Below are 15,611 nucleotides of genomic sequence, written 5' to 3'. Positions count from 1 at the left end.
CAAGATGTACAATAAGGAGGCACTTGAAGAAAAATGGGCTGCATGGTTGAATTGCCAGAAGAAAGCCATTACTGCGCAAATACCACAAATTATCTCACTTACAATACGCCAAACAGCACAGAGACAAGCCTCAAAACTTTTGGAACAAGGTAATTTGGAGTGATGAGACCAAAATTGAACTTTTTAACCAGAAACTTAAACATTACATTTGGAGAGAGGTCAACAAGGCCTATGATGAAAGGAACAGCATTCTTAGTGTAAAGCAGGCAGGGGGATTGCTGATGTTTTGGGGATGTGTGAGCTACAAAGGCATAGGAAACTTGGTGAAAGTTGAAGTAAAGATGAATGCAGCACATTATCAGCAAATACTGCAGGCAAATTTGCACTCATCAGCCCAGAAGCTGCGCATGGGATGTACTTGGAAGTTCCAGCATGACAACAATCCAAAACACAGGGCCTAGTCGACCTGTCATTGGCTACAGCAGAACAAAGTGAAGGTTCTGGAGTGGCCATCTCAGTCTCCTGACCTCAATATCATTGAGCCACTCTAGGGAGATCTCAAGCGTGCAGTTCTTGCTAGACAGCCCAGGAATTTACAGGAACTGGAGGCTTTTTGCCAAGAAGAATGGGCAGCTTTACCATCTGTGAAAATAAAGAACCTCATCTACAACTACCACAAAAGACATCAAGCTGTCTTTGATGTTAAAGGGGGCAATACACGGTATTAAGAACTGGAGTATGTGAACTTTTGATCAGGGTTAGAGTTGAGCGAGTATGTTCTGTCCGAGTATGCTCGGGCCGAGCTTCGAGTATTTACAGCTGCTCGGTGATATGGTTGAATCGCTCCCATGTGCATGATTTGCAACTGTTTGACAGCTTTATTACATGTGAGGAATGTGTAAGACATAGACATTCCTCACATGTAATAAAACTGTCAAATAGTCGCAAATCATGCACACGAGAGCGATTCAACCATATCACCGAGCAGCTATAAATACTCGGAGCTCGGCCCGAGCATACTCAGCGAAAGGGTTAATAGAACATACTCGCTCAACACTAATCAGGGTCATTTGGATGTGTTTGGTTGTCATTAAGATTTAAAAAGAGAAAACACAATAGTTTGAGAATAAATGGTTTCACCCAACCAATAACCATGAGTGGAGAAAAAATTTTTTTATCATTATTTATATTCTCTGAAACAAGGCCAAGAAAGCAAAAATTCTGCCGGGGCATGTAAACTTTTGAGCACAACTGTATGTAAGTGACCTCAGGAAACATAGTTGGTAGCCTTGTTTATTAACTGCTATTAATGTTTTCCTTTATCTGTTTAATTAATAGATTACAATGATATTTGAATGTCATATCAGTTATTTTCTATTCTACAGTTGTTTTCCTGGTTGTCCAATGGAAGTAAGAAAAGGAATGATATCAAAGAAGGGGATACAGATATCAACAACATTCACCCCACAACAGAATCCTTACTGGATGAAAGTCAAAAACAAAATACGTATGTATTGTGTATTTGGACAGAAACTGGGAATCTCTGGTATGAAAAAATAAGTTTTGACAACCAAATTAAAACATTAATGTCCGCTTGAGTAAAATGTTATCAAATGCATTGGCTGTGAAATAGACAAGGGGGCCGGCTTACCTATTGAAATGGTTCAGTCAACAAATTCTCTTGACACGAAGCACTGTTGATTGGCTGACACAGGAAATGCTATGCACAAACTAGAAGGAACCCCACACAAGCATTCTGAAGGCCACTATCCATTTGATAATTGAAATATAAGTTGTAGAGATGAGCGGATCTATTGATGGAGGATCACATTCGAGTTAAATTTCCTGAAACTCGCGGTTTCACGCATACAACCCCTGGCAAAAATTATGGAATCACCGGGCTCGGAGGATGTTCATTCAGTTGTTTAATGTTGTTGAAAACAAGCAGATCACAGACATGGCACAAAACTAAAGTCATTTCAATTGGCAACTTTAGGGCTTTAAGAAAAACTAAAAGAAATCAAGATTAGAAATGTGGTATTCAGTAAGGGTAATTTTTTTCAGACCAAGCAGAGGGAAAAAATTATGGAATCACTCAGTTCTGAGGAAAAAATTATGGAATCATGAAAAACAAACACACAAAAGAGCACTCCAATACATCACTAGTATTTTGTTGCACCACCTCTGGCTTTAATAACAGCTTGCAGTCTCTGAGGCATAGACTTAATGAGTGACAAACAGTACTCTTCATCAATCTGACTCCAGCTTTCTCTGATTGCTGTTGCCAGATCAGCTTTGCAGGTTGGAGCCTTGTCATGGACCATTTTCTTCAACTTCCACCAAAGATTTTCAATTGGATTGAGATCCGGACTATTTGCAGGCCATGACATTGACCTTATGTGTCTTCTTTCAAGGAATGTTTTCACGGTTTTTGCTCTATGGCAGGATGCATTATCATCTTGAAAAATGATGTCATCATCCCCAAACATCCTTTCAAGTGATGGGATAAGAAAACTGTCCAAAATATCAATGTAAACTTGGACATTTATTGAAGATGTAATGATAGCCATGAGCCCAGTACTTTTACCTGACATGCGGCCCCATATCATCAATGACTGGAAATTTGCATGTTCTCTTCATGCAGTCATCTTTATAAATCTCATTGGAATGGCACCAAACAAAAGTTCCAGCATCATCACCTTGCCCAATGCAGATTCGCGATTCATCACTGATTATGACTTTCAGCCAGTCATCCACAGTCCACGATTGCTTTTCCTTAGCCCATTGTAACCTTGTTTTTTTCTGTTTAGGTGTTAATGATGGCTTATGTTTAGCTTTTCTGTATGTAAATCCCATTTCAATTAGGCGGTTTCTTACAGTTCGGTCACAGACATTGACTCCAGTTTCCTCCCATTCTTTCCTCATTTGTTTTGTTGTGCATTTCCTGTTTTGGAGACATATTGCTTTAAGTTGCCGGTCTTGACGCTTTGATGTCTTCCTTGGTCTACCAGTATGTTTGCCTTTAACAACCTTCCCATCTTGTTTGTATTTGGTCCAGATTTTAGACACAGCTGACTGAACAACCAACATCTTTTGCAATATTGCGTGATGATTTACCTTCTTGTAAGAGTTTGATAATCCTCTCCTTTGTTTCAATTGACATCTCTCGTGTTGGAGCCATGATTCCTGTCAGTCCACTTGGTGCAACAGCTCTCCAAGGTGTGATCACTCCTTTTTAGATGCAGACTAACGAGCAGATCTAATTTTATGCAGGTGTTAGATTTTGGAAATGAAAATTTACAGCGTGATTCCATAATTTTTTCCCTCTGCTTGGTCGGAAAAAAATTACCCTTACTGAGTACCACATTTTTAATCTTGATTTCTTTTAGTGTTTCTTGAAGCCCTAAAGTTGCCATTTGAAATGACTTTAGTTTTGTGCCATGTGTGTGATCTGCTTTTTTTCAACAACATTAAACAACTGAATGAACATCCTCCTAGCCCGGTGATTCCGTAATTTTTGGCAGGGGTTGTATTCGAATATTTTGAGGTTCGATTCGTGGTTCACAAATTAAATAAAACCTGCCCGGCACCACTTCCCACACTGCTGAAGCTTCAGGGTTCAGGCTAACATTATTTTGTGTTGCCTTCCTATAATGCCCTACAGCTCTAAGACCTAGCAGATTATCATACCTGTACAGTGGTGGTCAGTACCTGGGCCGTCAGAAATCAGAGGTTTCCAGTGGAGAACAGTTTGTAAGATAAAGTTGTTTTCCATCTCTAAAGTCTCTCTCTCTTGTATAGTGTAAGCTCTTATGGTCAACAGGGTCCTCTTTCTCTCCTGTAGAGTGTAAGCTCTTGTAGTCTGCAGGGTTCTCTCTCTCCTGTACAGTGTGAGCTCTTATGGTCCGCAGGGTCCTCTTTCTCTCCTGTAGAGTTTAAACTTTTATAGTCCTCAGGGTTCTCTCTTACTCTTGCCCAGTGTGAACTTTTATGGTCAGCAGGGTTCTCTCTCTCTCCTGTAGGATATAAGCTCTTATGGTCAGCAGGGTTCTCTCTGTCCTGTACAGTGTAAGCTCTTATGGTTAGCAGGGTTCTCTCTCTTCTGTACAGAGTGAGCTTTTATCATCAACGGAGACCTCTCTCTTACCTATAAAGTGTAAGCTTTTATGGTCAGCAGGGTTCACGTTCGCTCTCTCCTCTCCCCCACGAGTATTTTGTGAGTAATTACAAGTTTTCCATTATTTAAATTTATTTGACGCAAATCTAATTTTTGGGGAAGATTTGGCAAAGTCAGCGAATTTGAATTTCTAAAGATCCGCTTGTCTCTAATAAATTGTGTAACTTATTAATTTAACCTCTTTCTGACGAGAGACATTTCCATACATCCCTGTGCCCTGGTACTTATTGACTAGGGACGTATGGATACTTCTCGGCAATTTTGCATGCACAGAGGCTGTGCGCTCATGACCGCAGCCGGATGTCAGCTGATTATGACAGCTGACACCTAGCACTTCAACCCGCTAAATGCTGTGATCGCATCATTTAGCGAGCGAGCAGAGGGATAGAAGCCCCTCTGCTCTTGGATTGGAGAACCTGCGACGTCATCTTTGCCATGATGACACAATGTCATCATGATGACATCCGGGTCACCAGGCACTAGTAAGTTAGTTAGATCATGCGCAGTGCAAGATCTAACTAACTTGAGTCAGCAGCACTGACAGGTTATAAGGTATAAGGTATAGCAGTGATCTTGCACTTGAAGAAAGTGAAAGTCCCATAATAGGACAAAGTAAAAAAAGTGGAAAAAAAATTGGAAGAATATTTTTTAAAACTTTACAAAATAATAATAAATAATGTGTGTGTGTATATATATATATATATATATATATATATATATGTATATATATATATATATATTTATATATTGTACCCATAAATAAATATTATTATGAAAAAAAAAGACAATAAAAGTACATATTTGTTATTGCCACGTCTGGAACAATCTGACCTATAAAACTGTCACATTATTTTACCTCTTTAGTGAACATGGTAAAAAAATAAATAAAAAACTAAGCAAAAAAGGGTGCTTTATCATCATACCGCCAAACAAAAAATGGAATAAAATGCGATTAAAAACATAAATATAAATAAAAATGTTATCACTGAAAAATTAATCTTGTACAGCAAAAAACATGCTGCTATATAGCTCCAGCAGCTGAAAAATATAAAAGTTATAGCTCTCAGAATAAAGCTATGCAGAATAAATTATTTTGCCTAAAAATGTTTTTATTGTGTAAAAGCACCAAAACATAAAAAAACTATATAAAAGTGGTATCGCTGTCAACGTACTGACCCGAGGAATAAAGCTGCCTTATCAATTTTACCACACACGGAACGGCATAAAAAAAAAAAAAACCAATTCCTTAATGGTTGGTTTTTGTTTATTCTGCCTCCCAAAAATCGGAATAGAAAGCGATCAAAAAAGTCATGTGCTCGAAAATAGTATCAATAAAAACTTCAACTTCTCCCGCAAAAAACAAGCCCTGACTTGACTTTTTCGGCTGATATATGAAAAAATTATAGCTCTGAAAATATGGCGATGCAACCAAATATAAAAACCCAATATAGATCTGGTATTGCTGTAATCGCAAGACCCAAAGAATAAAGTCATTTACTCACTTATACCGCACGAGGAATGGCGATAAAAATAAATAAAAACAATTCTTCACTTGCTGCTGATTTGTTCATTCTGTCTCCCAAAGATCGCAGTATGGCTCGGCTCACATTTATCCTGCACTCTGTGCTGAACGGTTACACCATGTAAATCTTTAAAATACCATTCAAACGGAACCCCCGGCAGATGATTCCCTGTAATGAGGCAGATGGAGGCACCTTGGATGCCATCTGGCCTGTGATCCCATGGTGTCCGTCTTTCTATTATGCGTGTATAAAAGTGCCGTCTGCCACAGTTTTGTGAACCTCTGAAAAAAGGACACCGCTAAACAGAGGCCAGACAGAGTCCAGAGTAACTCTGCTGCCTCATTATATTAAATGGATTCCTCAGTGGTTTCATCTGAATTACATCACTCGGAGATTTAAATGGAAAGCCTGATGTCAGTGCTCAGCATACAGCACAGGATAAATAGGAACATTTTACATAACATTTTGGATCACAATAAAAGCTTTGACTCAATCCACAAAAAAAGCAAGTCTTCACTCAGGTCTATCATCTGTAAATGGAAATATATGGGGCTTCCACGTTACTAGTAGTACAAAGGCTCTGGAAATGCGAAATGGCCTTTGTCCTCAAAATAAATTCTGCAAATTCTGTCCTCCCAAATACAAATGCCCACCTCCCTTTTGAGCCCCAGTGTGCCTAAACCTTAGTTAGTGTCCACATGTTTGGCATTTCTGTAGCGATGAGGGACCACCTAATTTATGGGTGTGTTTCTCCAAAAGCATGAGCCGGGCATGAAATACTGGTCACTACAACGGCAGTTTGCAATTTTCACTCAGCAACATCAACTGCTGCTTGTTTCTGGAAAACAGTACACCCATGTAGTTACAATCCTCACCACACCTGTAGATAAATTTACAAAGGGGTATAATTTCCAAATGGGGTCACTTGAGATGAATTCTGCTCTTCTAACACTTAGGGTCTCTGTATATGGAGTCTGCATACTATTCTAGGAAAATCTGCGTCCATCCAGAGTTTCGCCATATGGCTAAGCAGTACTGTACAGCCACATATGGGGTATTTCTGCATTCAGCAAAAATTGTGTGACAAATTTTGGTGCCATTTTTACCCATTTCTCAGTGTAAATATGTAAAATCTGAGGCTAAAACAAAACTTTGGTAGTAAAAAATGTAATTTTTCTATCTTCATCTCCCAATGGTGTAAAATTCTGTGAGGCACATGTGATGTCAACATGCTCACTGCACCCCTAGATGAATTCATTGAGATGTTTAGTTTCTAAAATGGAGTCTCTTTTGGGGAGTTCTGCTGTTCTGGCACCTTAGGGGCTCTGCCAAAGTGACATGGTACCTTCAAACCAACCCAGCAAAATATGAACTCCAATATGACGCTTCTTCACTTCTAAGCTTTGCACTGTGCCTCAAAATTAGTTTTTGACCACATATGGGGTATGGGCGTACTCAGGAGAAATTGCACAACAAATTTTGGGGTCCATTTTCTCCTGCTATCCTTGTGAAAATTAAAATATTGGCAAAAACAACATTTATGTCTTAAAAATATATTTTTTTCATTTTGACAGATCCACGTTGTAAAATTCTGTGAAGCACCTGTGGGTTCAAGTTGCTCACCACACATCTAAATAAATTCCTGGAGGGTTCTAGTTTCCAAAATAGGGTCACTTGTGGGGTTTTTCCACTGTTTAGGCACAACGGGGTCTCTCCAAACTCAATATAACACCCGCAGGCCATTTCATCAAATTCTGTGTCACTCCTTCCATTCTGAGCCCTGCCATACACCGAAGAAATAGTTTTCCCCCACATATGGGGTATCTATGTGCTTAGGAGAAATAACACAACAAATTTTGGGGTCCATTTTCTCCTGTTATACCTTTGAAAATAAAAAATGTTGGTCTAAAAAACATTTTTGTGGGAAAAATGTTTTTTTTTTATTTTCACGGCTCCACCTTATAAACTTCTGTGAAGCACTTACAGGTTCAAGGTGCTCACCACACATCTAGATAAGTTCCCTGAGGGGTCTAGTTTCCAAAATGGTGTCACTTGTGGGGGGTTTCCTCTGATTAGGCACATCAGGGGCTCCTCAAACGCAACATGGCGTCCGCTAATTATTCAAGCAAATTTTACATTCAGAAAGTCAAAAGTTGCTCCTTTCCTTCCGAGGCATGCCGTGCGCCCAAACAGTAATTTTACCCCAAATATGGGGTATTGTTATGCTCAGGAAAAATTGCACAACAAATTTTCAGGTCCATTTTTTCCTGTTATCCTTCCAAAAATAAAAAAAATTGGGTGTAAAGTAAAATTTTTGTGAAAAAAAATGTAAATGTTCATTGTTTTCTTCCACATTCCAAAAATTCCTGTGAAGCACCCGAAGAGTTAATAAACTTCTTGAATGTGGTTTTGAGCACCTTGAGGGGTGCAGTTTTTAGAATAGGGTAACTTTTTTGTATTTTCTGTCATAAAGGTCCCTCCGAAATCATTTCAGATGTGATGGGGTCCCTAAAAATATGGTTTTGTAAATTTTGTTGGAAAAATTAGAAATCGCTGGTCAACTTTTAACCATTACAACTACCTAGTATCAAACAAATTTTACTACTATCATTAAGTACAATATGGCACAAAAAACAATCTGAAAGTCAAGGGAATCCATTGAAGCATTCCAGAGTTATTACCTCATAAAATAACACTGCTCAGAATTGTAAAAATTGGCCTGGTCATTAACATGCAAACCACCCTCGGGGGTAAAGGGGTTAAGAATATATTTTTTTTAAACTGGATAATTACTTTAATTTTTACTTTTGTTGTTTTAAGGCAGGAAAGTGAAAAAGATGGGAACAAAGTGAAAGCAAAGGCTGTTGGTCCCATCAAAATTGTAAGTAAACTGTTTTATTATGGAATACTTGTGAATATATAAATCTTGTAAACTGGATATTAATAAACAATAATAAGCAAACCTCTAATTGCATGGGAAATATGTCTGCAGCACTCTGAAGTATCCTAGGACTATATTGAGCAGATGAAGGACAAAGTCACGGTCTATGGAGCGCCAAGGAATGGATGGTGAAGAGGAAATAATAAAAACCACCTTTATTAGGTCAATAAAACAACACGAGTTTTGGCAGTGGTATACTGCCTTCTTCAGGTCATGGGGTGAAATTACGAGGATGATGTTATATAGCCAACCCACATCTGTTGGTGGGTAACAATCAGGCACTAATAATTTTAACTCTATATGGTACAAAACAGATTAAGATCACATAAAACAACAGAACAATGCATAACAGGTGAATGGCACGCTCATAAATGGCAAAAACTAGTGTACCACATTATCCAATGTTAAATTTAATCCTTCAGTAGAAAGAGTCCCCAATTTATATATCCAGGATCTCTCCCTTTTGATCAAACAATTCAATCTATCATTGACAGTATCCCCAAACTGATCAATTATGATCAGTTTTAAAAATTTTGGATCTTTATGATGTTCAATTGAGAAATGTTTAGAAACGCTGTGAAAAACAAAACCATTATGAATATTTTGCCTATGCTTGTTGAGCCTGGCATGCATGGTCTGTATAGTGCGGCCTACATATTGCAAGCCGCACTTGCATTGAAGCAAATAGACAGCATAAGAAGACTGACAGTTTACACTACACCTAATAGGGAAGCTCTGCCCAGTAGTACGGGAAAACAAGGACTTAATACCATATACCAGAGTTGAACAACAGAGGCATTTAGATGTATTGCAACGATAGCAACCAACCCTGGAGAGGGTCGATCCGTTATGCTGATTGGACAAAATAGAGGCGTTAATGGGAGCAATGTGACTACGTAAATTACGACTTTGTCTGTAAATAAATCTGGGTTGTTTGGGTAGCTGATCAGAAAGGATGGGATCATTGAGCAAAATGAACCAGTATTTTTTTACCAATTTTTGTAAGGCCACACGGGACTGACCAAAAGTGGTTATAAAATTACAGTTAGCCGGATTAAATGTACTAGAGTTGCGGACAAAGGTGGAGGTGGATTCCATTTGGTTTAGACAAACATCCTGAGTCAGGGATCTAGTTCTATTAAAGGCATCATTCAATAGTTTTTTAGGATAACCCTTCGATGCAAATCACTTTTTAAGGATTCTAGATTCAGTGATAAAATCATGATCCAAAGTACAATTCTTCCTGATCCTCCAATATTGCCCATATGGAATTTTAGTGATCCAACTGGGAAGGTGACCACTGTCAAAATTTAAATAACTATTGACATCAACAGTTTTAAATTGTGTCGACGTGTAAATAATTCCATTATCCTCAAATCGGAGGGAGAGATCAAGAAACTGTATTATAGATTCAGAGATAGAGGGGGTGAATGTTAACCCCCATGTATTTTGGTTTAAACCAGCTACAAAATCAAGGGCTTCATTTTTAGTTCCCCACCAAATAAAAAATAAATCATCAATGAAACGTTTGTACAATACAACATGGTTGGAGGCAAGGGGGAACTGTGCGATGTGGACCGACTCGAAAGAGCCCATGAATAAGTTTGTGTAACTTGGAGCGAATCTAGCCCCATCGCACAGCCCCTCCTCTGGCGAAACATGGTTCCCTCAAAAGAAAAAACATTGTTATTTAAAATGAATGATATACCCTCTAGGATAAAAATTTTTTGCATTTCATGCATAGATGGATCATCAGATAGAAATTCACCAACCGCCTTTATCCTCAAATCATGGGCAATATTGGAATACAAAGAAGTGACATCTAAAGTAAAAAGAATGCAATCAGTGAGGGGGGGCCAGGTCTTTCAAAAGGCGGATAAGATGACTAGAATCTTTCAAATGGGATTCAAGGGTAATTACGTATTTTTTCTTGAAAAAGATCAATGTAATGAGAAAGATTAGATGTAATAGAATTAACCCCAGAGATAATGGGGCGTCCAGGAGGATTTTTTACGTCTTTATTGACTTTAGTTAAAAAGTAAAAATAAGGGACCTGAAATTTCTTGATGTCCAAAAACTTCCTTTCCTTTTTATTAAGAATACCGGCTTTATTACCTTTCAGAATTAGGGTCTTATATTGTAAAAAGATGGAGATGGAGGGGTCCCTAGATAGTTTCTCATAGTAACCCAGGTCACCGAGAATTCTTAAGCCTTCCCCAATATACCAACTCCTGTCCATAATGACAATCCTCCCCCTTTATCAGCACTTTTTATAACGATTTCCCTATTATCATGTAGAGCCTTGATGGATTGCCTTTCAATCTGGCTGAGGTTGTCTTTTATCTTAAACTGTTTAAAAGAACGGAGATCCTTAAGGATCAATTGTTGGAAGGTTTCTAGGTGAGAACCCTTGTGGTGTAGGGGATAAAAATTTGAACGTCCTTCTACTGCTACATGGGAGAATTCAATGATAGAGACATCCAACTCTCCTATATTGGAAGAGCTGGGTGGATTATCCGCAACAAGATTTGATCCTCTTTTGGTCTCTAGGAGAAAATGCCATTTGAAAGTTAATTTCTTAAAGAATTCATTGAGATCCCCAAAAAAATTGTGAACATATTAAGAGAGGTGCTGGGTCAAAAAGATAGCCCCCGATTTAGAAGGGAGAGCTCACCCTCAATGAGTTGAAAACTGGAGATATTAAAAATGCCCTTTGCTATGTTTATATCTAGTTCCTGAGAATCATCAGGGTTCACTAATTGGGTTTCAACCTCTTTAGAGATGGGTCTGGGAAGGGACGTGGATTTTTTTGAGCAGCCACTCCCTCTACAACCACGAAATGTATTTTTCTTTTTGAGCAGTGTCCCGGAACCACCTGAAAAAAATGAGTAATTTTGGACTTATTATAGGGAGGGAAATTGTTGACTTGGTTGGAAATTTCTAATGCTGGAGGCCTGGGATCAAGAAAGATGGAGCTATTTCTGCAATGAGGTAAAATTATCAACGAAGTTGGCTCGGCCATAGGGTCCAATTCTAGGCTAATGGGGATTACTTTTGGAGGGCTTCCCAAGACATCTGATGATTGGGACATCGGATGGATGGTTAGTAGGGAATCATTTAAGAGAGGACTCTCCTGTTGTAGAAGTGGAGATGACTAGACCCCCAAATCAGAATCGACAATTGGGCTACCAGAAATCTCTGGGACATTATCAACTATAATTCCAGGAGAGATGGACTGCAAGGCTACAGCAGAATGAGGTAGAGTGGACGGTACAACGACCGAGTCACCCGCCTGTGTACAAGAATTATTGTTGACACAAGAAGCAAGAGGAAGAGGGTAATTTGTTTGAAGACTTAGTATTGAGAGCTATTTTATGTTTCTCATAAAGTGCAATCTGTTTTTTATCTTTAAGAATATTAAAGGGGTAACACAATTCCCCAACATGACCCTTCTTATCACAAGACATCACCAAATCCACAGGCTGATCGAATGATGAGACGGGATCACCTAGTGGAGGTGAAGTATCCATGCTCCCAGAATGAACATGGGATTCCCTACGGTCCCTCTCTCTATCTTATTTGCCTTTCTTTTGATGATGTCATTCTTAAATTTAATCAATCTTGAGTTTAAACTTAGATAAAATTCCAGAATGAGAGGAAAAATGTTCAAGTTTCTTTTTTAAAACAATCACATCATCGAACGCTTGGGTCGCTAAAAGATCTATTTTTTTGATCAATTATTTGATCATCCCCACAGAGCAATCAAACACATATAAATCCCACTCCTCAGAAAATGACCGATCCTGAGGAAATTAAGATTTTTGTGATAATCTAATGATTATCTCGAGGAATGATTGTTGGAGATATTGTTTTAATAACATGGTATCTAGATGATTAGTGATTTCAATCTTATATTTGGATTCATATTCCAAAAATAAAGCATACATGAGTTTTTTTTATCACCCTCACTCACTTGTTGTGAATTGGGATCAAGGGATTTACCAGAATTTGCTCTCCTGGGATTCCCAACTGCGGCTTGAATAAGGTGTGACCTATAGCCCCCTCTCTGTTATTAAGATAAAATTACATGGGTGCAGCGCAACCCAAAAAAAACCCTATAAATTAAATAATAAATCTTTTCCCTTCCTTGTTATATAAAAAATAAAATAAAATCACTTGGTTAGCTGAGGACCACTGAGCACAAAAAAAAAAAATAATGTTGTTAAAAGTTCATAAATCCCCCAATGTCGTGCGTACATGCTCAACAATAAATAAAGTCCATAAAGGGTAGAAAATAGTCACTAATAGTCACTAATAATGCTGATACCAGCAGTGTGTCATATGGTTATTATTTGATTATGAAGCACAAAGGATATATTGCTTGCAGATTCTAGAATATGGATAAATGTCAGCGGAAATTCATAAAATAAGCCAGGAACGCCGACAGCGTCATATGAAAAAGAAGGATAGAGAAAAAAGGGGCGCTCTGGGTGAAACCTAGGGATTAAGGAAAGGTATGGGGCGAGAAAACTGCTCACATAACCGGGTTGTGCACCCCTGTACAACCCCGGGAATAGCCTGGACTGTATTGAACCTCTTTTCAATTCTTTAAAGGAATTCTTTTAGCAGGATCAACATTCCAAAGCTGGACTTGCAGGTCATACAAGGTTGACTAAAATGATACCTTGATATCTGCGATCCAATGTCTTACTCCAGAGAAATCCACGTTTTGCTTAAAATGTAAATGAGCTGTTAAGATCTGTGCGTTGGACACAGCATTGATTTAATTGGCTGTTTTTGAGGGTGATCCTCACATATCAAATTGCAAATTGTTTGAATTCGTGGAAACTTGAGAATTTCAGGAAAGTTAACTGAAAGTTGATCCACATCTGATCTGGGTCAATGTCCTCATTTAGTATTAAAAAATATGGACCACTATATGTGCCAGGACACCATTAATTCCACAGTGCTTTACAGACATTACGGGCACTGTCCCCATTGGGGCTCACAATCTACATTCCCTCTCAATATGTCTTTGGAATGTGAGAGGAAACTGGAGAACCCAAAGGAAACCCACACAAACACAGGGAGAACATACAAACTCCTTGCAGATGTTGTCCTTGGTGGGATTTGAAACCAGGACCACAGTGCTGCAAGGCTGCAGTGCTAACCACTGAGCGACCGTGCTGCCCAACAATAAAAGATATGGTCAGTATATCTAAATAAATATAATGTAGTCATCAAGTATCTATACCTAAGCAATGATGGAAGCATAAATCTGACATTTGTGTGAGTATCAAATTATAACTTCTAATTAGTTATAGTAGAAATTGTATAATATTTATAGTTCAGGACAATAGTAGGTGGTTAAACACCATCTTAACAGCTATCATATCAGGAGAAACAGTGGAGAAACCAGGGAGTTATGATACAAATACATTTTATTGAGAATGATTTAAAATTATATAACAGTCGACCAATTATTGGCATCAACAGCCAACACAGGTAAAGTATCAACAATAAAATATATAAATCCTGGCTTAAGCAGTATGAATCAATCCAGAAAAAGGTCATCATTTAGTATAATCAGTAAATAAACAATTATACAATATATAGTAGAGTGACACTCCATTGATCAAAGATCATATAACAAAATCCAAGATGCATAGTTATAGAAATAGTTAGATAGAGTGACACCAAATGACTAATTCAGTCAGTATCCTATATGAAGACAAACTCCAAATCAGGGCATGGTATAAACACACTAAATCATTGGATATGCATAGATGCATAATAGGTACATAATAGATTGTATCACCAGAGCTGGAATGTGATGCCAGGGTCCCCCCCCGGCAATGGTGGAGGTTGGAGTACCAGCTAATATGTATCCCCCAAATGGAATCTAACAAAGTAACTAAAACAGAGTATAAATATGTGCTAATATCGAGCTCACCCACAAAACACCCGACGCACGTTTCACAATGCTTCTTCAGGGGTCTGTGAGCTCTCTATTACATTATTATATTTATACTCTGTTTTAGCTACCTTGTTAGATTCCATTTCTGGGATACATACAGTTAGGTCCATATATATTTGGACAGAGACAACATTTTTCTAATTTTGGTTCTAGACATTACCACAATGAATTTTAAACAAAACAATTCAGATGCAGTTGAAGCTCAGACTTTCAGCTTTCATTTGAGGGTATCCACATTAAAATTGGATGAAGGGTTTAGGAGTTTCAACTCCTTAACATGTGCTACCCTGTTTTTAAAGGGACCAAAAGTACAGTAATTGGACAGATTAAATAATTGTAAATAAAATGTTCATTTCTAGTACTTGGTTGAAAACCCTTTGTTGGCAATGACTGCCTGAAGTCTGGAACTCATGGACATCACCAGACGCTGTGTTTCCTCCTTTTTGATGCTCTGCCAGGCCTTCACTGCAGTGGTTTTCAGTTGCTGTTTGTTTGTGGGCCTTTCTGTCTGAAGTTTAGTCTTTAACAAGTGAAATGCATGCTCAATTGGGTTGAGATCAGGTGACTGACTTGGCCATTCAAGAATATTCCACTTCTTTGCTTTAATAAACTCCTGGGTTGCTTTGGCTTTATGTTTTGGGTCATTGTCCATCTGTAGTATGAAACGACGACCAATCAGTTTGGCTGCATTTGGCTGGATCTGAGCACACAGTATGGCTTTGAATACATCAGAATTCATTCGGCTGCTTCTGTCCTGTGTCACATCATCAATAAACACTAGTGACCCAGTGCCACTGGCAGCCATGCATGCCCAAGCCATCACACTGCCTCGCCATACTTTTCTCTTTCCATCATTCTGGTAGAGGTTGATCTTGGTTTCATCTGTCCAAAGAATGTTCTTCCAGAACTGTGCTGGCTTTTTTAGATGTTTTTTAGCAAAGTCCAGTCAAGCCTTTTTATTCTTGATGCTTGTGAGTGGCTTGCACCGTGCAG

General features: G+C 38.4%; 1 protein-coding gene across 2 annotated transcripts in view; it reads left to right on the top strand.

Annotated features, from left to right (window-relative positions):
- LOC141265120 (ATP-binding cassette sub-family B member 5-like) overlaps positions 1 to 15,611 on the top strand; it is a 1,140,380-nt gene that overhangs the window by 61,398 nt on the left and 1,063,371 nt on the right. For both annotated transcript variants that reach the window (XM_073677789.1, XM_073677792.1), the window contains exons 2-3: positions 1,386 to 1,507; positions 8,521 to 8,581. In XM_073677789.1, the coding sequence (XP_073533890.1) occupies positions 1,386 to 1,507; positions 8,521 to 8,581 (183 nt within the window). The remainder of the gene's footprint in view (positions 1 to 1,385; positions 1,508 to 8,520; positions 8,582 to 15,611) is intronic.

Source organism: Phyllobates terribilis, unplaced genomic scaffold (assembly GCF_046119375.1).
Source record: "Phyllobates terribilis strain yellow unplaced genomic scaffold, ASM4611937v1 Scaffold_4__5_contigs__length_816908805, whole genome shotgun sequence".
Taxonomy (NCBI): domain Eukaryota; kingdom Metazoa; phylum Chordata; class Amphibia; order Anura; family Dendrobatidae; genus Phyllobates; species Phyllobates terribilis.
Note: the sequence above shows the minus strand (reverse complement) of the source record. Positions and strands in the feature narration are given on the sequence as shown.